The 22325-nt window shown below is 41.1% G+C and overlaps 1 protein-coding gene across 1 annotated transcript; it reads left to right on the top strand.

Annotated features, from left to right (window-relative positions):
* The first annotated feature begins 2956 nt into the window (after positions 1-2956).
* Positions 2957-21723, top strand: rftn2 (raftlin family member 2). Its single transcript, XM_080498480.1, has 9 exons — positions 2957-3322; positions 15686-15866; positions 16570-16678; positions 17136-17310; positions 17397-17615; positions 19395-19501; positions 19677-19780; positions 19864-19930; positions 21363-21723. Exons 1-9 carry the CDS (start codon positions 3184-3186, stop codon positions 21564-21566), a joined length of 1305 nt encoding a protein of 434 aa, XP_080354606.1. The 5' UTR covers positions 2957-3183; the 3' UTR covers positions 21567-21723.
* Positions 21724-22325: the final 602 nt, after the last annotated feature.

The raw sequence follows: 22325 nt of genomic DNA, 5'->3' as shown, positions 1-22325 counted from the left end.
CATTCAAACCAGACTTCTCATGGCTTTCTTTCAATAATGGTTTCCTTTTCTGCCACTCGTTCATAAATGGATGATTTTGGATGATGGATCGTGTGGTGCTCCATGAGATATTCAAAGCTTAGGATATTTTATGTCGTTTTCAACTTAACCCTGCTTTAAACTTCCCCACAGCTTTACCCCTGAGCTGCCTGGTGTCTTGCATTGGTTTTCATGATGCTGTCTGATCACAAAGTGTTCTAATGGACATCTGAGGCCTTCACAGCTCAATTAACAGCTGGATTTATACTGAGATTAGATTACATTGCACACAGGTGGACTCTTTTTTACTAATCAGGTGATTTCCAAAGGCCCTTTGGTTGTGCTGGATGTTACTTTGGGCTATCAGGGTAAAGGAAACTAGACATTGCTCCTGGACATTACCAAAATTCACAATACGTGCAACCCTAAAATTCTCGGAGAGGCTCACTTCACCAAACAGAAAGGGCCACGTGCGTGGGCTTTTCAATGCGCTGTCATTGCAGCGTCTAAAGCAGTTACATTATTATGTCATTGAAATTGACGAATGTTAGCCGTTCCTCAGGGGCCCCTTCAGCTCGGGGGCCCCTAGGCAATTGCCTGTGTTGCCTCCCCCGTGTGACGCCTCTGGGTAGAGGAGGCGTCATGAAGCATTTTGACACATAACTGTCACTGAATACTGACACCTTATGGACCTTAAAAATCCCTACAGGCAACCCAGTTGACAGACTCAACTGACACTGATTTGATAACCTAGTATATACAATAATATCATTTAAGTCATTGTATATTATATTGTTTTATTTCATATCTTCATTAAATAAATACATGTTAAATGTTAAATTAAATAATGTGAACATGTATCATAACGTGAAAATATCACTGAACGTATTGTGAATGAGGATTATTGTGGACTAAAAATACGTTTTTCCAACGTTTTGAAATGGAGTCTATTAAGCTTTTTTGATACAACTTCTCCAGCTGTAGAAAACACCCGCTCACATGACACAGATGTGGCTGAAGTGCAAAGAAAATGTAAGGAAAGCCGGGACAGGGTTAGATAGATTGTCTCTTGGTTGTCCCAGTATCTGAAAGGATCCTGGGACCTGGCAATATTGCCCTCTGCCAGGTATCTCTGCACCTCCTGGATCACATCAGCTGTGACACTTTTGGTCTGCCTGCCCACTTCGATGTCGAAATGTTGCCAAAGCTTATCTAAAAAACAACAAATTGGCATTTTAGTACATGATTTCCAAACAACAAGAAGCAAATAATGCTGAATAACATGCCTGAAGTGGGTGCAGACAGCTGTTGTGAAGACGGTCCCGGCTGGGGTTCATTTGTGCGTCCGATTACAGACGCACATTATGACCGCAGTCTACTGATGGCCTCATTGCACTTGGAGGAACTGCGGAACCCGAGTTATTTAAATCTGGGGTCTCCAAGCGTTGCTAGGGTCAACACACTTAATGACTCCAGATTGGAAGCAGTGTCTGTGACTCGTCGCTTCAGGTGCTCATATAATGTAGGCGTATGGCTGCCTGTGTGTGCAAGGTTGAAGCAGTATGCTCTACTGCAAGAGAGAGTATTTTCATCATCGGGACGACCTTTGACCCAGACAATTCCACTGTAGCTTGATGGAAAGGAGCAAGCACAAGAAGTGTTTCTCCTATGATGGTCTACTCATCAGCTGTAAGTGGAGTCAAATCTCTTTTTAGAGATATGTGCAGTTCCAGCGTGTCGGCGCCTCATTGATAAGTTTCAGGGTTGGTCGTGTCATCTGCTGCTGCACTTGAGCGAGCTTCTCCTCGGCTGTAGTGGTTGATCTGAAGTATGTGACAATGTGCCTCGCTTTGTGTCTAATGGATGTAAGTGTCGGGATCTGATCACATGATTTTCTAACTAATAAATTGAAACTATATGCAATGCAAATTGAGTGCTGAATTTGGAGCTGTCTCGTGGATGCGATCATGTGCAATCATCTGAAATAAAGCTGTTAAACGATCTAATAAAACTCAGCTCTCACACTTTTTTGAGATCTCAAAATAACATGATCATCAGAATCCAAATTGGATTTTTTTTTAGCCAATGGTTATGGCCTATGAATAATTTATTATAGTGTGGGGATGAAAACATCAAACTGAAGGGAAGTACAAAGAGAAATCAGTGACTATCTCCGCAATACCAAGTGTGTTATGTACAAGATAGCTGCTTTATATGGAGACGGGGTTATATCAGTAGTGATTAACTACCACTGTTTTTAATAAAACTCTATGTTTTAGTTTGTTTTTTGAAGAATGTGGTGAAGAAGCTTGTTGGTTGGCTTTCATCAGCAGTCTCACTGAGTTTGGCTTAGTTTGTCATTTCCTTACTAGAATATCCAGCTTTTTTTGCTCATATATTCAGGTTTTCATTGCTGCTCATTTAAAGAAATTAATATTGCCCATCATACTGACTTGCAGTTATATTGTCTTATCCAGTGAATGTTCTTGGAAGCCATTGAGTTATGATCTATAAGTTTTGATATTGTAGCTCTTGATTAGGGAATCTGGTTGATAATTCCTTATGTATCTCTTAAAACAACTGAATGAAGTTTATTTGTGACTGTGTATTAGAAGTACAGCCGGAGCATTTATCATGTATGTAATGTCGACTTTGACATTACATCTTTGTCAATCAAGTTGAACATTTCTTTAGAATTTTTTAATAATGAAAACTGAATATGACTGAAGATTCTGATCGTCATCATAATATAATTGTTTTAAAGCTCATTCATAAGCTTTTGGAGGAGTCTTGTGTTGAAGTTTGAAGCGGAAGTGGTATTATATCCAGCTTGTCGGTGGAGGGAGGGAAACTTTCCTCCGGGGAGCGCGCTCCTCCCCTCCCCTCTCCCCGGCAGCGGCTCACTTCAGTCGCACACTTTCCGAGCAGCGACCGCTACTTGAATTTCTCTTCCGATTCACTTATTACCCCCTTAAAAAAATAAAATAAAACTTAAAAAAAACAACAACTCACCGGCTTCATTTTTTTTTCTTGGCTTGCCCCAAGAGCTCGAAGCGGGATGGAGCGGTCCGGGTGAAGTTGGGGAGAAAGCCTGATTGTTTTCCGCCGCAGCCCCGGAGCTCACAACCGCGCTCTCAGAGCCGCTGCCCCCCCGCCTCGGAGGCCATGGGCTGCGGCTTACGGAAACTGGAGGACCCGGAGGACAGCAGCCCCGGGAAGATTTACTCCACCCTGAAGAGACCGCAGGTGGAGACCAAAACCGACACCGTGTATGAATATGTGCTGCTGGACTTCAGCTTGGAGGGTAAGCACGTTTTGATCGCCATTAATCGATTCATCGATCAAAAAAAAAGAAGCCCAAAACAACGTGTCTAATACTATATCAAGTTTGCACACCGATTTAAAAAAAAAAAAGAAGAAAAGAAATTACTCTAGCAGTTATTTCAATTATACTTATTTACTTATTGCTACTCCTTTCCTTTGTTTTTTGTTGTGTTTAACGTGTTTTTCAACTTGCTGTTTGTTATGTGTTCCAAATAAAAATAAACAAACGCTAAACAATTAGAGAATTGGTTTAGTGTGAATCCCAACGAGACGATCATGAGAAGCTTTTGCTTGATTTGTCACCATGTGGATCATTTATATTTACAAACATCAAACTTTAAAGCAAAGCAGGTAAAGCCATGTTCTTGTTACAAGGTGTGTAAAATGTTGTCTTTAATCAAATTCTGACTGGATATTTGTGCGATAACAGCAAAAATGTCTGACTAGTTAAATTATAGAAGTACACAATAAAGAAAAGAAATGTTGATTATTGGTGTGGTTCAATGTAATTCGTTTGAATAATTATTTTTAATTTTTTCTGAAGAAAGCTGAAAAAATTAAATGTCTACAATTTGGGGGGGAAAAAACTTTCTATCTGATACTTTAAAAACCAATTAATGAATTTTATGGAAATGCTTTCAAACAAGAGGTGCACAAAATTAGTTTTTTGTGGTTACATTAGTTGACATAATGGACTCAGTCATGGAAAACATGAACCGAAATGACGTTCTTGACCACAACCTGTGGGATGAACTGATTTGTTTGTAGTTTTCTATAGATCTGCACATGCATGAGTATAATCTGCGAGTTGACTGGTTGGTGGATTGATTGACTGCAAACTGCAACTGGCCTCAAAATGTAAACAAGTGGTCTCGGGTTAAACCAGATATACCCGACAGCGGTGCTCCGAGCCACTGAAAACGCAACTTTTTGAAAACGTTCTCACAGGGAAACGCACCTTTTTCTGAAACACTGCTGCCATTATTAGCTGTCGTGAATTGTTCTTTTGTGCATGCGCAAGTAGATCGACAATAACAACAATGGCAGCCTCCAGAGCGGCTAGCTTCATGTAAACACAAAACTTTTCTGAAGCGAAAACAATTGCGTTTTCACTTGAAACGATGTTGTGTAAACGTGGCCTCAGAAGTGTCCTTGGATGTGTCACAGTCGTTGCTGCTTCACTAAACTATCAGCTGGAAACTGAATGTTTTTTTTCCTCTTATTTTGCTTCTAAGAAAAGTTAAAGTGACATTTTGACAAGGATCCTCGGAAAACGTCTGAAGGGCCAGGCCAGCCGCTAGTTGATGCTGACGTACAACCGAGCACATATGCATGAAGGAAACGGTAGAAAGTAAAGCATTTAAGCTGCTTTTAGTTGTTCTTTTTTCCGTCATATAATCCAAATGATTGTGTCGTAAGTGACAGTTGGGGAAGCGCTGGTAGATTTATGAGTGAGCAGCACAAACACTGTGAAATTCTCCATTGTGATTATTGTCCATCTACTCATGCACAAAAAAGGTTGTTTTCCCTCTTTACGTGAAAACCAGTATGTTTCTCAAAAGATGCACTCTGGAAACGGAGTCAGAAAAGTGTACTTTTCTGTGAAAACACAATAAAAGTTTACAGCTTTCACTTGAAAATGTTGTTTGAAAGAGGCCAAAGTTACCTGACATCATTTATTATACTTAAACAAGTAACACATTTGAAAAGTTGCTGTTTATTTGTATCTTGTTTGAAGTGATATTGGTAATATTGTGAACAACACGATATGATTGTAAACAGAGTAAAGTGTTGAAATGTAAATCTGGGACTTGACTTTCTAATGTAGGTTTTCTTTACGTTTAACGTTTGTTTTGAAGGAAAATCCTGTCACTAACGTCAATGTCAGCTGAACATTTCACATTTCTCTTGCTGAAAGTGCCTCTTGGTTCCATCTTCTTTATGTCACATTCCTCTCTTTTAGGGGCTTTAAAATGCTCCTAAATTCCTGCCACCCTTGTAAAATACTATAAAAGTCATAGCCTGGCCAGACTGGGTCTAAATCACCATCAGAAATACAGAACTCACTTGTTAAACTCGAGTGTAAAGCTGTTTTCCCTCGTCATGTAACGTTACAGCATTGAACTCCAGACTCTTCCTGGTGACAGAGCGCTCTTCATTCAGCCTGTGGAGAAATAGGTCAACCAAGGTTGTTGTTTTTTTTCTCTGTCCCGCCGTCGCATGTAGCTCATTCCCTCATCACACTCCTTCACACGCCTTACAACGCCACACTTTCATAAAAAAAAAAGACTATTACAATAAAACACCTGCTGTGATTCAGAGTCTAATTTGAACATGTGCGATCGTTTTTTTGGGTTTTTTTTTTTCCCTTTTTCTTTTTGAGGATAATCGCTGCATCTGGTCCCACCGACCGGCTGCTTTCTCGTTGACCTATTTGGAAGGAAATGGTGATTAAGTTCTGAATGGGAGCCGAGGATGTGAACGAGCAGGGCGACGCACTGACAAGTCGGGGAGGAAAGAGCTGCTTTCCAAGTGAGACGAAGTCAAGGAGGCAAAGTGGTGGCTCGGGCCTCAGAGCGCACCATCAGATCTTGAGAAGGCCTTCACGTAACCGGGGCTGTGATCACGAAATGACACGGAAATGTCAACCCAATGAGGAGCCGGGCTCAGAGGTGGAGGCTTTTGTGTTCTGGTTGGGGTGAGGGGATGAGAATGAGAGAGGAGGACAAGACCGAGAGGGAAAGCAGCAGGCAAAAAGACTCGCTGCAGACAGAGGAGGGCTGGAGGTACAGACCACGAACTTCCAGCTCAACTGTCAAGAGAGAGTGACCCGAGTGAGAAAGGAAGAAGTCCCCCAGAAGTCTCAACCTATGGCGGCTTCACTAGAAAAGTGGTGGAGGGTGGCCTGAACCAGCCCTGACAAATAAACAAAGTATTAAGCCTGAGACTGTCCCAACTTCCCAAGTCTCTCACTGATGTTAGGGAAGTGCAATAGCATGGATCAGATTCTCAGCAGAGTCAGTGTGAGTCAACATGGTCCTGATTTTAGAGACGTTACGCAGGTTCAGAGAGGCAGTCCTTTTATCCGAGTTCAGAAGCCGCTACTTAAAAGGTGTAAATATTCTCAAACCCTAAAGTTACACAGAATTCAGCTTGCGGCTGCCACGACACTACCTTTCTCACCATGACGGGTTTGCTTCGTAGCTTCTGAAATGTCAGGGTGAACATTTCAATGTTTATCTCACACTCATTGAGAGTTCGTGCTTTCTGTGAGGAGATGTTTTATTTTGAAATGCCAGATCAGTGGATGTAGATGTTTTTCCCTGAACCCATGACTCTCTGACACACTGAGAAATTTGGAACATCAGAGTGTGTGTGAGTATTTGCGTGTGTGAGAGTCATATGTGTCATCTGTTTCCTGTTGGGGCTTCTCGTGGTTCCATGTCAAAGATACAGCTCTTTAGTGATAAGATGGTGCTCCAGGTTTGATTTTTTAAAAGTGATTAATGACAAACACGCACACACATTGTTGAATAAAGTAGCTTGATATTATGCGGCGTATTCATTTATAGTGTTAACACAGTTATTTATCTTATTTTAGAGTCATCATGATTATTCATTCATAACAAGTAGTGATTTACAGTAATTTACATGTTTGTAGTTGTAATTTGTGAAGTTATAACGTTGATGTTGACTCATAAATAATTGGTGGTATTTTGATAAATTCTTTATTTGAAGTTGTAGGAATTTGAAGTATCTCATCTAAATATAATGGTAGTTCATAATGATTTCACTGCATAGAGTGGCAGTTTGGTTTTAACTGATGTTAACTGTATTCAAAAAACAGTCTGTGCTTCTTTGATTTAATTTTACAGTAATTTAGTGTTTAATCACAGTAAAAGGTAGTTTATTATTCAATTTTACAGCAATTAAACAGGTTGAATTCATTTTATACTTTCCAATAAGTCTATGTTGGGTATTACAGTAAGTAAACTGTTTGTAGTGGTGCCTTTTAGTAATTTGATTATGTAATGATACTCTACTGGATTTTATTTAGATATATTATGGTTGGTTGTATTTAATTGTAATTGCCATTCACCAGTATGTAGAGGCAGTTTATGGCAGTGACAATTGAACAGTCGTTTGCTAAGCAGTTGTATTGATTAATGGTGATTCAATTCATAGTTATTTTAAGGTTAATGGGAAGTTGTATATTTCTAAATGATATCTTTTTATTCATAAGGCAGGTTCAATTGAAACATTTTCATCAAAGCCGATAGTGAACAAAAGCAGAAGAAGTCTGATCAACTATATATAAATGCATTTTTTGTATGATTAACTGTATACAATGGTAGTTTGTGCATACATTGGTATTTACTGTACTTTTCTGTCGGAACACAGCAGTTTCAATCAAATCTATTGTGAAACAAGAGCCACAATGCACACATTGTCAGTGATCACAGAATACATTAGTAACTAAAATATATTTGTGAGAGTCTTGACTGGAGGAAGGGTTCCATCGCAGCATCGCACTATAAGTGCAGTTTCACACTATGAGTGTGAAACTGGATTTCAGCGTTGAGGCTGCCCGTCGTCTTGGATTCATGTCATTGTCGCTTCCCGGAAACGTGCAAACATCTGACATAGTGTGAAGCTCCGAAATTGGCTCAGTTGAAGACGTCTGGGAGTAATTCCAGTCTGGAGTAGTTCGTTGGCTGGATCCTCTTTCATGGGGGGGGGGGGAGATGTCTTGGAATGTTTCTGCCAAATTAATCATGAGAGGATTCACTGTGAAACGGCCTGTATTTACAATTTACACCTTCATCACATGAATGAGACTTCATGAAGATGTGTAGAACCCGAACAGAGGACGTATGCATAAATTATCTTTGGTGGAGCAGCGAAAAATGGAAAAGAAGCTGACATTTTTTTTTTTTTTCAACGTCAGATAACGTATCTGCACATGTACAGGAAGCTCCCATTTGATGGTGTTATCAAGGCTGATTTATTTGGAAAATTAATTTGGACAGCACGACGAAATGAAACTGAAATTCAAAGTCCTTTAAGAAAATATAGAGTAAGAATAAAGATACTGCAATACAAGAGTTGAAGGTACAGGGCAAAATGAAGCATTGTGCCTTTGAAAAGCAGTCTTTGTTTAAAAACCAGAATCATCTTCTGTAAACCTGCTTTGCTGCCAAATTTAAATCAATGACAAATCTTCAAGAACACTGGATTCAAGCATTGTTTTCCAAAGGACTTCGACATGCAATGATGACAAAGTTGGCAGCATACGGACAGATTTACCCCCCGACAGTTTACGTGTGTCACACAAGAAAAAAAGAAGAAAAAAAACGCGAAAAGCTCTTGAACAATCCAGGATTTACTTCTTTGTTGGTACATTCTTGATCAGCACCTGGGCTGCAGATGTCTGATGGCGTGGACGCGTCTGTTTATCTTCTGGATGCGTATTTGAGGCCTGCTAGTTTACTATATCCTGCTCATCATCAGCATTGTTTTCATCTACACACCTGGGTTACACAATATAAGTGAAATAAAAAAGGCTCCGGGGGAAAACGGAGGACAACTGCGGTCAGTTCTGATTACCTGGAACCTTTTCAGTGATGCAATCACATATAAATGACTACGGTCCTTGAGGGTATTTTGTGCTCTAATCCTGCTCTGTAATAGAAGCTTCTAGTTTAGCTCTGACTTGATCCGATATGATTTCTTATCGATTAGATTGGGGGGAAAAAAAAAGAAAAAAGAAGCAGGCCAAAAACTGGTGTCACGTCTAATAAATTGAATCTGATTCCTGGTTAAAGGACACCGCTGCCTCTCCTTGAAACGACAAAGTGTTTCTAGGGCAACGTCTATCTCCCAGTGCTCAGTCAGCCTGGCCTGATTTCAGTCCTACTGAGGGGAGATTGGACCTGGAGCCCGAGGCTCCACATCGGAATGTCTAATAGCTGACAATTCCTGAGCTGAGTGCTATATATATATAATGTGTGTGTGTGTGTGTATATGTCTTACCTTATAATAGCCATGATGGGGCTGCACAATTCTTTGGGAGTTAATTGATTTTCTTATGTGACGTCAATCTCCATATTGCAAAAGACTGACTGGAATGCCATTAATTATATATTTCCACGAGCTCTATATTGATGCTCTGCATGTCAACACAATTAGCCAATCAGATAGAGCCCGGCAGCCCTGAATTGCATTTACAACAAGTCTTATTTAATATATGTACTATTTCACTCTTATTTCAAGATTTCAAGATTTTGTCATAGGTGGTGATAACGAGGGACGCTCCCGACTATTCGGCTGAATGGTTCAGCCTCTATGTTCTTACTAGGCTGCACCACAGATATTGGTCGACGGGTGTTTTATCTAAGTACGAGGTCATGTGCTGGCCTTTAGTTGGAGCAACGTTGCTGTCAGATTGCAGTCCGCCTAAATGCCGACTGCCAGAGAACCGATGGAGAAAAGAGTCGCTTCCGTCGGCACGAAAGGAGAAGTAAGGAGAAAGGAGAAAAGGAAATTTAATAAATACTATGAGAAAACTGCTTAGTTAGTGTAACTCTGGTGGGGATCAGTCTTGTTTGGTGCAAGATTTGGACTAGAAGTGTAATATCTCTGTAATTTGGATGCAAGACCCAAACAAATTCAAATCAATGTTGGCATAAATGATTACATCTGATGTTGGCTTAATATCGTGTAGCCATGAATCACAGCTCTAATTGCCTTATCACTTCTTCAGCAAAAAGAAAAAAAATCTCAAAACAAAATATGCAAGTGTTTTTTTTATTTAGCTTAACTTTGTTTTTATTAATAGCAAAAGTCACAAAAATCTAATGGCGTTTTTACGTCCGCCAAAGATGTAATAAAATCGTTGACATATATCTATATGTTTTGTATGACTGTTGGCAAGACTACGTCAAAACTACTGAACAGATTTTGTCGAGATTTTCACCACAGATGGACATTAGGCTGTGGAAGATTCAATTCAATTTTGGAGGTGATCGGGAACCTTTGGCGGACGTCAGAAATCTCTGATTGCTCTTGTTTATAAGTAAGGCTGCAAAGTTAATAAAGTAATGGAATTCATCGAAGCGAATTTCGGGACACTTTCATCTTGTTACAACTTTACGCTCCGTGCAAACAAGTCTGACCGAGAAGTTCTCTTCTGTGTGCAAATTCATGTCTAAGCTTAAGTCCGGCTTCACTTTGGCTCGTCTGAAAAAACCAGATGCCATGAAGGGGTTCCTATGTGCAGAGGCTGTTCAACGTTAAGTGCTGTGTGCTCATGGCCGTTGGGATGAACCCATAATACTGCTGATGTGTTGTTGCCAGGTTGGTTGTGAGCTCCTCTGACCCGTCCCAGTTGTTTAAAGAGGAGATCCGATTGCCACTGGTGCTTATTATCTCCAGAACTAGGAGCTTTGTCGCTAATCTCTGATCGTCCTGCAGGATTATTTCAGATTAAACTGAGTATTCTAGGTATTAGTTTTAAAGGAGATTTCAAGGGCAGTGAAATTCAGTAAAAGCCTGAAAACTTAAGGATCGTTACCTGGTTACAGAATGGGTCTCATCCACTGACAAGGGAGTCGGCCGTTGTTGTTATTGTCCGTCTACTTGCCCGTGTGCAGTAGAACTCTTTAGTATGGGCGTGGTGCGCACGCTCAGTTGCAGCGTTTCAGAAAAGTTGTTTTTCCTTCATTTCCATGGAGACGGAGTTGCATTTTTGCAAAGTTCCATCTTGGGAGTCATTTTCAAAAAGAACACCCAAAACGGAACAAGAGTTTTCTGTATTCCCTTGAGAATGTTGTGTAAGTAGGGCCTTACATTTGAACCTGTTTCTTTGCAAGGTTAGAGGCGATAAATTGTTTCTTCTATTTAATGAGAGGCCCTGATGTACATTTGATGTGGATTATCTAAGGGTTGGAGTATGTTCACCGAAATGTCAGGACTTTGATTTCCTGTTTTGTCTCATCCTGCTCTTGGGATTTTCTCCTCCTCCTTGTTGCCAGGCAGTTTTCTCCTTTTCACACCTTCACACATGGGCTCATAAAATCCATCTTGTTGGGCTCTTTCATCCCTTTCACCCCCACCCTTCTCAGCTCGGTCACCTCTCCGGTTTCTTCCTGTGCTGGTCCTTCCTCCTCCTCCTCCTCCTCCTCCTCCTCCTCCTCGTCTCTTTGGTTTTTCTCCCACAGCCCTGAACAGAGGCCTCAGTGTGGATCAGTGGGGTGATGAAGGGGGTGAGGCTGCGCTACAGAAGCCTTGTTTTCGAGGTGTGTTTGTCCTCGTGCCAGCGTTTAACCTCGGACTCTCATTCATGTTGGGCTGGATTGACTCTGACCGTTACGTTTTTATCCAAGTACAAAAACTCAAGTCAAGCAATGCCTGTTCCAGACATCAAAAAGGTTTAACATCCTATTGTTTTTCTCTTTACAGCATTATTTACTATAAAATCAACAATATGTACACTTACTTCATGAGTTTCAATGAATTTCTGCTTTAGTGTCGGTTCACTAACTTCAGATTAGCTGCTTTGTTGCCTTCATCCAAATATTGTGAACCTCTACGATGTCTTTGTGACAGTGATGGTTGTCATATTAATTTCCATGAGGTATCGTTAGCTGCTGTGTTGGATCAGCTTTTTGAAGATTGTGAACATTTTCATACAGGCTTCTCTAAGGCCCCATTCATATGACAAAACGAGTGCAACCTCAATGTGTCTCTCATTTGGAGGGCCTGTTTACATGACCGGTGCATAGAGTCCCTACAACCATCACTCTTTCATACTGACTTCCAAGGTGGAACTGTTCTTTCATGCGCACCTCTGCCATGGTAAATAGTTCTTCCGTTCACGCGTGAGTAGCAGATATGGTGGCCTCCTGAGTGGTATGACTTCCAGTCCCTATCATAGTTTCACCATTTCGATTCACCAATACTCTCATCCAGTTTGTCATCTGTCCATATGAATGCCGGATACTTTAGGTTTTGTTCATGTTTATAGCGTATTGTTCTTTCTGCACACACGTCTGTGTGGTTTCATTCCAAAAACAAGCAACAGTGCCCTCCCGTGGCCGAGCATACTAACTGCTATGTTTTCAGTGTGTGCATTGCTGCTGTATAAATGCAACATTTTTGTTGTTAAATGGGCTTAACGTGTTGTTTGCTGCTTTACAGACGATACCTTCTTAAAGCTAAAGTTGTGGCTAATTTAAACAGTTGGGTCGAGCACATCCAGCTTGTTAGCAAGATAATGTTAGTTTTGTTAACAGACAATATTTTGCTGAGGTTTGCATCCATAAGCCAGCATTAGACTTTACATTAGACTTAACAATGTGACAATTTCTTCTAAATATTATCCAAAGATGCAGCTGGTTGGTTAACTTAAGCAACATATATGCTGTTGTATTATTTATAGTGTTAAGAAAACTTGGTTATAATAAATTGTGTAAAGAAACATCCTTTGTGGAGATGGTAAACGGTTTATCTCGTCTTCTGTGTCTCAGCTGCTCAGATCAGTTTGAGGGCGTGTTCACATTCCCCTGTTTGGTCCGGATCTGAGTTCTCTTCAGGAAAAAAAAAATGCAATGCAGTTTGGGTAGTGAACAAACAAAGCTCGTCTTGAGAATCAAAAGAAGCAGATGAAGAAAGAAAAAGTTGGGAGTTCCGTCGCAGGCAGACGTGGAGTAGTGAGGAAGAAGTAGTGAGAAAGGCGCTCATTGATATCTGTTCTGAAGAGAAGACTATATATCAAGGTTGTTTGTGTACCCATTAGTCACAAGCTAACTTAGCTTCCCCTTACCGCTTTTCTGCTCAGTGTTTGTTTTGGGCGACAGCGCCCCCAAATGAGCAACTGTTGTAATCATGACATTGTCCAGGCGGTTTGGTCCGCTCTCAAAGTGAATGTGAACGATACCCAACCAAAAATTCTCGGCTCCCCCTCCCTCCCAAAGTGAACCGAGTCCTGGACTATCCGAATGTGAAAGGACTCTGAGATGTTTGAAACGCCCTGCGCTACTGTTTGTGGTCGTCTGTGACCACCACTCGTCATCTTGGACTCTGAATACCAACCCTTGGGCCCGTATTTCTCTTGGCCGCTGTGACCCTGCAGCTGCAGCATGTGTTAAATTTAAATTCCCCTCGAGCGTTTGGTGTTTAAGCCCACAGGAATGCCACTGAGCGGTGGCACTGTTTGCTGCGAGCTTCATTCAGGCTCCTCGCTCTCTTCATGGGTGTTGGGCAGACTGTCCATTCAGAGGCTGCAGGGACCCTCAGCTGAGTGCGTATCCAACCCCCAATGAACTCTGGGGTGTTTGTTCGTGAGAATGTGGGGGGTTGTAACTGAGGAATGCTCTTTAACACACACACGCACACACACACCATGTGGTTTCCATTCCTTCAGAGGACCCTCTGTTGAATCTCAGTATTTTAGTCTGGCCACCTCTATGTAATTGTCTCATATCAGATATTTTACTGATTCATGTAATGTTTATATTCTGGAGAACAAATCTCAGAACCACATGTATAAGCGTATAAGTGATGAAATGGCAATCAAGTCCTTGTTGGTAGTGGCATGTGTGAGGAACAGTGTGTAGAAGTAGAACACGATGGGACCCAGCATCGGACTCTGAGGAACCCCACAAGTGACTGGATGAGATTCAGAGATGGAACTTCTGATGGAAACGCGTTCTGCTCTGTCCGGAGTCAATACATCAACCAGTTGGAGTCTGAGCGAGTGCACTGTTTTTCGATTTGAATTTACAGATCAGTGCCCAGTGCTTGGAAACATTCTTTATCACCGTTCACTGAATATTCTGCTGTGAGTCTAACCTCCGCAGTGTGAAAATGTAAACGAATGAATGTCCTCACGACATGAGTAACACACTGGTACACACACTTTGGTCTACTTCATGCCCAGTTTTTTTTTTTTTTTTTTTTTAAACTGCAATCTTACTTCTTCCAAACTGTTCCATTTGGCACGATGCAGTCTTATAATGTGTGAAAGTGATTAGTGTGTGTGTTTGTGTGCGTGTGTGTGTGTGCGTGCGAGCGTGCGAGCCTCAAACAGCGGCTCTTTGTGGGCGCAGGAAGTCCGCTGATGGTCGCAGGTTTTTTTCAGCCAAGTTCAGACTCCAGCAGCCCACAAACAAACTGCTCAGCTCAGCCTCCTGACTCGCAGCTCATGAAATGTTTAACATTTACAACGAATTCAAACACACACAAAAAAATTGAATAAGCACCAGAAGTTTTTTTTATGGTTCCTTCCAACGTGCACTTTACTCTGAAGATGTTTTATGAACATGAAATCACATTTAACTGTGTGCTCTGAAACGGGTTGAAATGTTAAGAATCTCATCAATGGGAAATATGCTTATTTTAACTCAGATTTTTGTAACAAGGTAAATACAAGAGTCCAAGTTGCATTGAATGATTGCTGGAGATGCGTCATAGAGGAATGACACAGGTCTGAAGCTTTGCTCAGACTGAATCATGTCAGTGGTTCCATGACACTGTGCTTTTGTTATTTGTGGTCTCTTACAAGATCAATGTTTTGTACCCAGAAACCAAATACAACGCAGCAGTAACTACACAGAATAACTGGCTCACATGAGTTGGACCTCAGAAATCAGACAATAAAGACATTGTTGTAGGAAAAATTTCTATTTTCACGAGTTCACCCAAGTAAATTCTTCTTTCAATGGTGTTTGAAAATGTTTAATTTAGACTTTTTTTTTTGCAGAGATGTATTCTCAATTCACTTCTGACAACTTTACTTCACATGTTTTGTTGGAACTCCTCAGTAACTTTCCACTTTAAACACACATTACCCACAAACAGCCGCTTATCAGCCAAGTTGAAACGTTAAGGAACAGTTGAGGATCCTGGAAAAAAACTCAAAATAAGGCAGTAATGAGCAAGGTTTTATATCCGTACCTACTTTTTCCACTGAATCAGAGAACATGTGACGCCTCAGCGAATCCAGAAATGTCCTTCAAAATTTTACAAATTTCTCTAAGACATTATCATTGCAGAAGTCCCAGAGTTCAAACATATCAAGAAACTGCGTCATTGATCATTTTCTTTCCACTTCACAATTATGTAGCACATTGTGGTGTTGCATCACATAAAACCCCAATAAAATAAATTTAAGTTGTGGTTGTAATGTGACAATGTGGTTCAAGGGGTATCGAGGTAATACTTTTGCAACCCACTGCTTTTATCTGCTTTTGTGGTACTTTTTCAATATTTGTATGCATCTTAGCAACTCAGGAGTTTGTTTTTATTTTCTGTCAAGTTCGATTGCGTGTCTCCGTTTGTGCAGGAAGTCGTCCCACCATCCAGTTCATATCCTCTCTGTCCGAGCTGCCTCAGGCCCTGCAGCCGTACTACACTCAAGGCTACGTGCTGACCGCCCTGCACCCCATCATCCTGTCGGTGGGCCGCAGCCGCTCGCTGCCCTTCAGCCTGCTGTACCGCGCCATCCTGGCCCGCCCCAGACCCAGGTACACCTCAGACCTCTAACCCAGTTTAACGCGTACCGGAGAAACCGCCGTCCTGCTGTCGAGGAGGGTGACGATGAAAGATAGATGAAGGCAGCTGCATATTTAATACTGACTGGAGGTCAGAAGCGGGGAGGGGGTGGGGGGAGCATGTTTTTGGTTCCTGTGCTGTGATTTCTATTGGCTGGAAATCCACCTGACGACAGTGGTCCTGCCGCAGCCAATGAGGACATGGAGTGTGTGATCCCCCACATGTGAATGGGCGTCATAACGCCACTGTGGAATATGTGAGCTTAATTGAATCATACAACTGCAAAAACACAGAAAATCAGATATGCAAATGTTTAAAAAGATTTGGAAGCAACAAAAAAAAAGAAGTCATTCATAAAGAGACACGATGTAGAAAAACTGAATGATAAAGATCTAAAAAGGCAAGAATATGACTGAAAACATTAAAATGATGACAAAAAATTACTACCACCAGGCTAAATAAAAGTATTCTAACAGGTTTGTTCTTTTGTTTCTGTATATGTTTGGGAATTAGTCACGAGGGGTCAACATTCCTGGATTTGTCAACATCTGCTTGTTTTATTTGGGGAAATTTAAGAGTTTGGTGACTCAAAGATGCGAGAGAAAATCATCATAGGCTTGAAATGTTTGCAGAAATGACGTGTGTGCATGTGTGTGTGTGTGTGTGTGTGTGCAGTAAACAGATGGCCACCGGGTGTCACAGCGTCCCTCTGCTGAGGGTGGAGGAGTGGCCTTTACCTGGAGACTCGCTGACCAGCGACACAGTCAGAGCGCTCATCGACAGGGTCGGACATCTCCACCACAGCTTCACCGTGTCAAACAGTTATATAGGGATATTTGACTTTCGGGTGAAATTTATAGAAAATGAAACAAGTGAAACTATATATCATGAAAGTAGGACATTTAACAAGAAGCATGTGAAAAGTGTTGTATGTCTCAATAACTTATCACATGTCTGGTGACAACAGTGGCTGATGCAGAGCGCTCTCCTTGGCCTCTCTAATATCGTTGGTGGCCGTTAATTCTGCTCGGCGTGAATGTACTTCCATGCTCCCTGGGTCATGCAAGTACATTCTAACCCCCCATGTTCCTCCTGAATTTCACCCAAAAGCCCAATATCACCGACTTTACATAAGTAGTGTATGATCAAATGTTCTTACCCATAAAGTTCAGTTGTTTTAAATGAATATTTATATTAATCTTTGCTCCTCTCACTGTAGTTTGTCTGGTTTTGCGCCGCAGGTGAACAGCAGCGCTCGAGGGGGCGTTCGATTCGTTGGCTCTGTCCTCCAGCAGGTGAGCGGGCTCACTAATGGCAGGGTGCACAGTCCGAAGAGGGGCTGCCGGTCACCTCCGAGGACGCCCCCGCGAACGCCGCCTGGAGACGGCGAGCTGGACGACAACACCTACAGTCCAGGTGAGACGCCCGCCGCTCACAGATGAGCGTCACTCTCCACGTCCGTGTGGTCAGTCGTCGAATCTCTGCTCCTCCTCCTCCTCCAGACCTGCGGCTGCTCGTCTTCTTCCACTGCTGGGCTCCGGGCTGCGCTCCTCTGGACTCCCTGGCCTGTCAGTACCACCAGGGGGCGCTGTCCATGCGAGTCTCCAGGAAGGGTCACATGGTCAGTGCCCTGGAGGCCGATTGGCTGGAGCTCACTGCCGCCTACTATCGCAAAGGGTGGTCTCTGGTGGACTCCTTCGTGTACTGGGACACGCCCAAAGGTGAATGTCGGGGGCGGGGTTTCACAAAAGTTCCATGTTTAAACGTCAACTGTTTTGGAAAGCTTCGCCCTACATGTGGAAACAAAGTGATGAAAATAATGGCCACTCCCGTATTTTCCAGTGAGTATTAGTCACACGTTTTGTAGTTATTGGACTTGTCATGTGATTTGCGTACACGTACCTCCTGGAGCCACTAAACGTAACCGTGACAATAGAATGCAGTTATAATACCACAGAAAAAACATAATTACGACCGTTATTTTGGTGCAATTTATTCAGAAAGTAGGGTCATTGGTGCTCTTTTTGTAATAACACCAATCATACGTGTAAATAGAGAACAGCGTCAGGTAAACATCGAAGAACAATTTTTTGTTTTGTGACTCCCCGTCGCTGTTGTCATATATTTGAACGTCCAAAATGAAATGAAAGTTTGTCATTTTCACTTGAAAACCTGGAAAAAGAGATTTTACAACCAGACACCATAGTCGGGGGGCCAAAACAGTGTTCAGACCTGGACGAACCTCGCAGGTGAAGCTGAATCAGAACCAGAGTGGGGTTTTTTTTTTGTTTTTTTTTGAGACGTTCTGCAGAGAAACAGGACGTGAGGCTGCCGAGGTCGCGGAGACGAATCTAAATTTAGGCGCAGAGACGAAGGCCAAAACAGGATGTGACAGATTTTTGTGTGAATCCTCATGAAGGGAGAAAAATCTGCTCCCAGAACCTCGGCTCTATTGAAAATATCGATTATTTCTGTCTTTTGGGTTCACTATTCTGATTCTTTTGGGTGGAGGCGCTTCAGTCAATAAATCCTGGTCAGTCTGAAACCCAAACTCTGGCTTCATGTTTGGGTAAATAACTCTTCTTTTGTTCTGTTCGTTCTACAGATCCAGCTGTAGACCAACAGAGTGAGAAAAGTTACTTCAAACATTACTTTAGAATTTTACTTCACAACCAGTGTAAACTTAATTCTTTAATTAAATAAATATTTACAATAATATGGAATAATTAAAAATGTTTTAGTTAAACTGTTGCAGAAAGTGTTTAGGCTTGTTTAATCGTATCACCTGATTAAAAAGTAAACTCGAACAATAGAACTTGAGAATCTCCTGATCGATTATTTATTCTTTGTGTAGAACTCAGTGTTTACATGAAGTTGAATGATTATTCTAAATTATCTGAATATCTCCACCCCTGAGATTCCCTTTAGTCAGCTTGGAAATCAGATGTTGCCCTGACATAAATCATAAAACTGATATCATTATTATCATTTGCTTTTCAAACCCCCGTTGAATGTTACGATTGTAATGGAAATTTAGACGATCAAATTGATGTAATTACTCGGCAACATTTTAAAATTGTGCTGAAATCAAGTTTTACTTGATATAATTTCAACTATTTAGACTAAAAAAAGCCTAAAAGAAATGCAAATAGTTTAACATGACAAAATCCAGACATGTTTGTTAGCTTGCCGCTCGATTTGGTGCAAAACTTAATCAAAAATTGTTGTTGCTCCTAACTTTGAACATTGTTATAAATGTTCTTTCTGACTGAGAAAAGCTCTCAGCATGACCATGGAAAGTAGAGTAATGTGAAAAAAAGTTGAATCAAAATGTGTATTTTCAGTGAAGAGGACATACATCTGGAGTTGAACATTCACGTCAAATCAGCTGGTTTAAAAAAACAAAACAAAACAACCTGCGTTTTCATGGAATTTTAGTCACAAAGGGATTCATAAACCTCTTCAAACCGTGCGTTAAGTCTTCAGTTTTTGTGTTGAAGGCGAGCCGGTGCCTCGGTCGCTGGAGGGGCTGTTTGTGTACGAGGAGCGGAGCACCTCGCCGCCCGCCAACGACACCATCGTGGTGGAGCAGTGGACCGTCATCGAGGTCAGTCGCCTTCTCGGTGTAACAGACGATGTTCTGTGACGTGCAGGACATCGATCTGTGAGTTTTACAGTCCGTGAGTTCTGGAGCGCTGGACTATCCGTGACGGAGGGCCGACCAATCGGAGCTGAAATGAAGCAGCGAGATCATCACGAATATCCTTGACTTCTCCCTGCAGGGCTCCAGCGTGAAGACGGACTACGGGCCTCTGCTTCACACTCTGGCCGAGTTCGGCTGGCTGCTCACGTGCGTGCTGCCCACCCCCATCATCAGGCACGACAGGTACGGACGGCGGCGGCGCTCGTGGAGTCGCTTCGTCTTTCATTTTTCTACTTTCTGACTGTTTGCTGCCGTTCCTCCTGCAGTGACGGGAACCTGGCCACCAAGCAGGTGGTGTTTCTGCAGAGGCCCATCAGAGGCCCCAGGAGTCAGGTGAGAAAACAGTTTTAATCATTAAATAACCAACTTATAGGAACTGAAAAGAGTTTTGTCATTTTTTTTTTTTTTACAAGCCCATAGTTGTTTGTCTGACGAGGTTTTCTTCATCAAGTACTGAGATATAATTCAACCTCAGTGGGTGATGAGCTCTTGAATAACCACAGAGCATTTTCACAGCTTTGCAATTTATAGTTATTAAGATACAGAGACATTTATCCAGACGTTTACTACTGGGTAACATCATTGCCTATCTTCCCCAAGTGTCATTTTTGAATAGTGGGTTATATTCATGATTTGCTTTCGTCTAATGGTTTTTTTTTATCATGATGATTGTGGTTAAATGTTCTAAACTGAACAATCTAATTCATGTCCAGTAATTGAAAAGGCAAAAATGTCATAATTTATAATTAATCAATTGGTTATCTTGAGGAAAGTTCCATCATTATGATGAATGAGTGAGATGGCGTTTATGAGGCGATGCTGCATCCTGGTGGACAAAGTCGGAGCTGCACCTGCAAACAAACATTTCAAACTTTCATGAGTTTGCTCGTTAAAACTGTCAATTATTTAAGCATGTATAAGGCAAACAAAAAGGCAAAGGTAAACGGTCAGTAATCCACAAAGATTCTACATTTCTAATATAAATGAATCATTTATGTCGACTTTTATTTCAGATTTTGTCCAAATCTTAAAGATTTTATATCCCACAAAAAAAACTATAAAATAAAGCAAACCCTAGATTAAATCATGATCATTTTCTGAAATCTATTGATGCGTTCTCACATTGAACAAGGAAAATACATTTAGGAATATTTTGATGATATATAAAGTGTTAAATGGTGTAAATTATTATCAACAAATGAAAACCAATTGGATAAATTACTACATTCACGTTTTCATTACCGTCTCAATTTTATGCTCCAGCTGGCTTAAAAATCCAGAAAAGGTTATTTTTGAAAATGTTCCACAAGTTATTTAACATATTTTCCTGTGAATGAGCTTTCATTAGAAAGTAAAGAATTATTATTTTAGTTTATCTATTTTTCTATATATTAATCTTTAAATTATTTGCCTCAAACATAATGAAGCATTCATCCCTGAACTCACATTTTAGTAAATGGTTAAATTCAATTTTCTTCTCGTGTTATTTGTTGAAGAAAGGATGAAAAAACAATCAAGTTAATTTAATTGATCTTTTTTAAATGTTTTCTTTCATATTATATACATCCTGTTGTATTTTAATGCCGTCATTATAATCATGTTGTTACTGAGCTGCTCATCGATGCCAAACACTTTAAATAATGTATTGATGACGCACTAAACATTTAATCAATTATCACTTTCTTCTGTCTCTTTCATGGATTCACTGATAAGCTCCTCCCCCACTCGTTTATTTAAAATGTTTGTGTTTGTTTTTGACCTTCAGACTCCCTCCGTTCACGCCGACGTCTCCCCGCGCTCCGTCAGTCGCTCCGTCAGTAGCCCCGCCCCTCCGGACGACCTCTCGCCCGCCGCCGGGGGCATCGGGGGCTTCCCGGTGTTCGGGGGCGGGTACCCCGGCGCCCTGTCGCACCTGGAGGAGGGGGGCTTCGAGCAGGAGGAGGGGAAAGCCGAGGTCACCTGCATGTAGGAGGAGGGGGAGACGTTTTGCTAAATGCTTCTTCTTCTTCTTTTTACCGAAACATAGAAGAACTCAGCACTTTTTGAAGAAATGATTTTTGATTTCAATGAAGCCATAATGATGTTTTAATGACATTTACACATTAAAGTCCACTTTAAGTCCACTTCAGAAGCTTCTGACACTTAAAAACATGTTTTTGTTTATTCAGTTTTGCATGAGGATCCAGTGTTTTTAAACATTTTGGCAGATTTCTGATGCGAATATTGATATTTGTTTTTCGTCCACTTAAATCCCCCCCCCCCAAAAAAAAAAAAAATCGACAATCATCCGTTTGACACGTTTTATAAGAACACGTCACTTCTTTGGCCCCTTTTTTGATTTAAGCTTAAATTTTTCCGCAGAAACCTAAATTTAAAGGTTGTAATTTCTTCTCTTTTCAATTAAAACAATGTTTGTCCACGTGCACGAAAATCCATTCTCAGTTCGCCTCACAGTTTAAACACTAATGACGATGCTCATGATAAAAACAAGAAGATTTTGACTTTCATCAATTCGCATACACTGAGTTTAACATTCACAACAATATATAATGTGTCCTCTTACTTTAGGAGCACACAGGTAGTTTTATTAGCCTGTTTTTATCTGATTTCTGCTTAAACTAAAGGTTCATTTTATTTATAGAAATGTAAATCCAGGCTGAAAATATTGTGCGTTCCTATTTCTTTTTAAAAGATTTTTCTAAAATTCATAATTATGTTTTAATAATTC

This window comes from Blennius ocellaris, assembly GCF_963422515.1.
Source record: "Blennius ocellaris genome assembly, chromosome: 6".
NCBI lineage: Eukaryota > Metazoa > Chordata > Actinopteri > Blenniiformes > Blenniidae > Blennius > Blennius ocellaris.
The sequence above is the reverse complement of the archived record's forward strand: the minus strand, read 5'-3'. Positions and strand labels throughout refer to the sequence as shown.

What these genes read in the sequence shown, in the direction of transcription:
- rftn2 (XM_080498480.1), top strand. Translation starts at nt 3,184, where the DNA reads ATGGGCTGCGGCTTACGGAAACTGGAGGACCCGGAGGACAGCAGCCCC. An exon ending in TCAGAGCGCTCATCGACAGG is followed by an intron (nt 16,679 to 17,135) that starts GTCGGACATCTC and finishes TTTGCGCCGCAG; the next exon opens with GTGAACAGCAGCGCTCGAGG. An exon ending in AGCAGTGGACCGTCATCGAG is followed by an intron (nt 19,502 to 19,676) that starts GTCAGTCGCCTT and finishes TTCTCCCTGCAG; the next exon opens with GGCTCCAGCGTGAAGACGGA.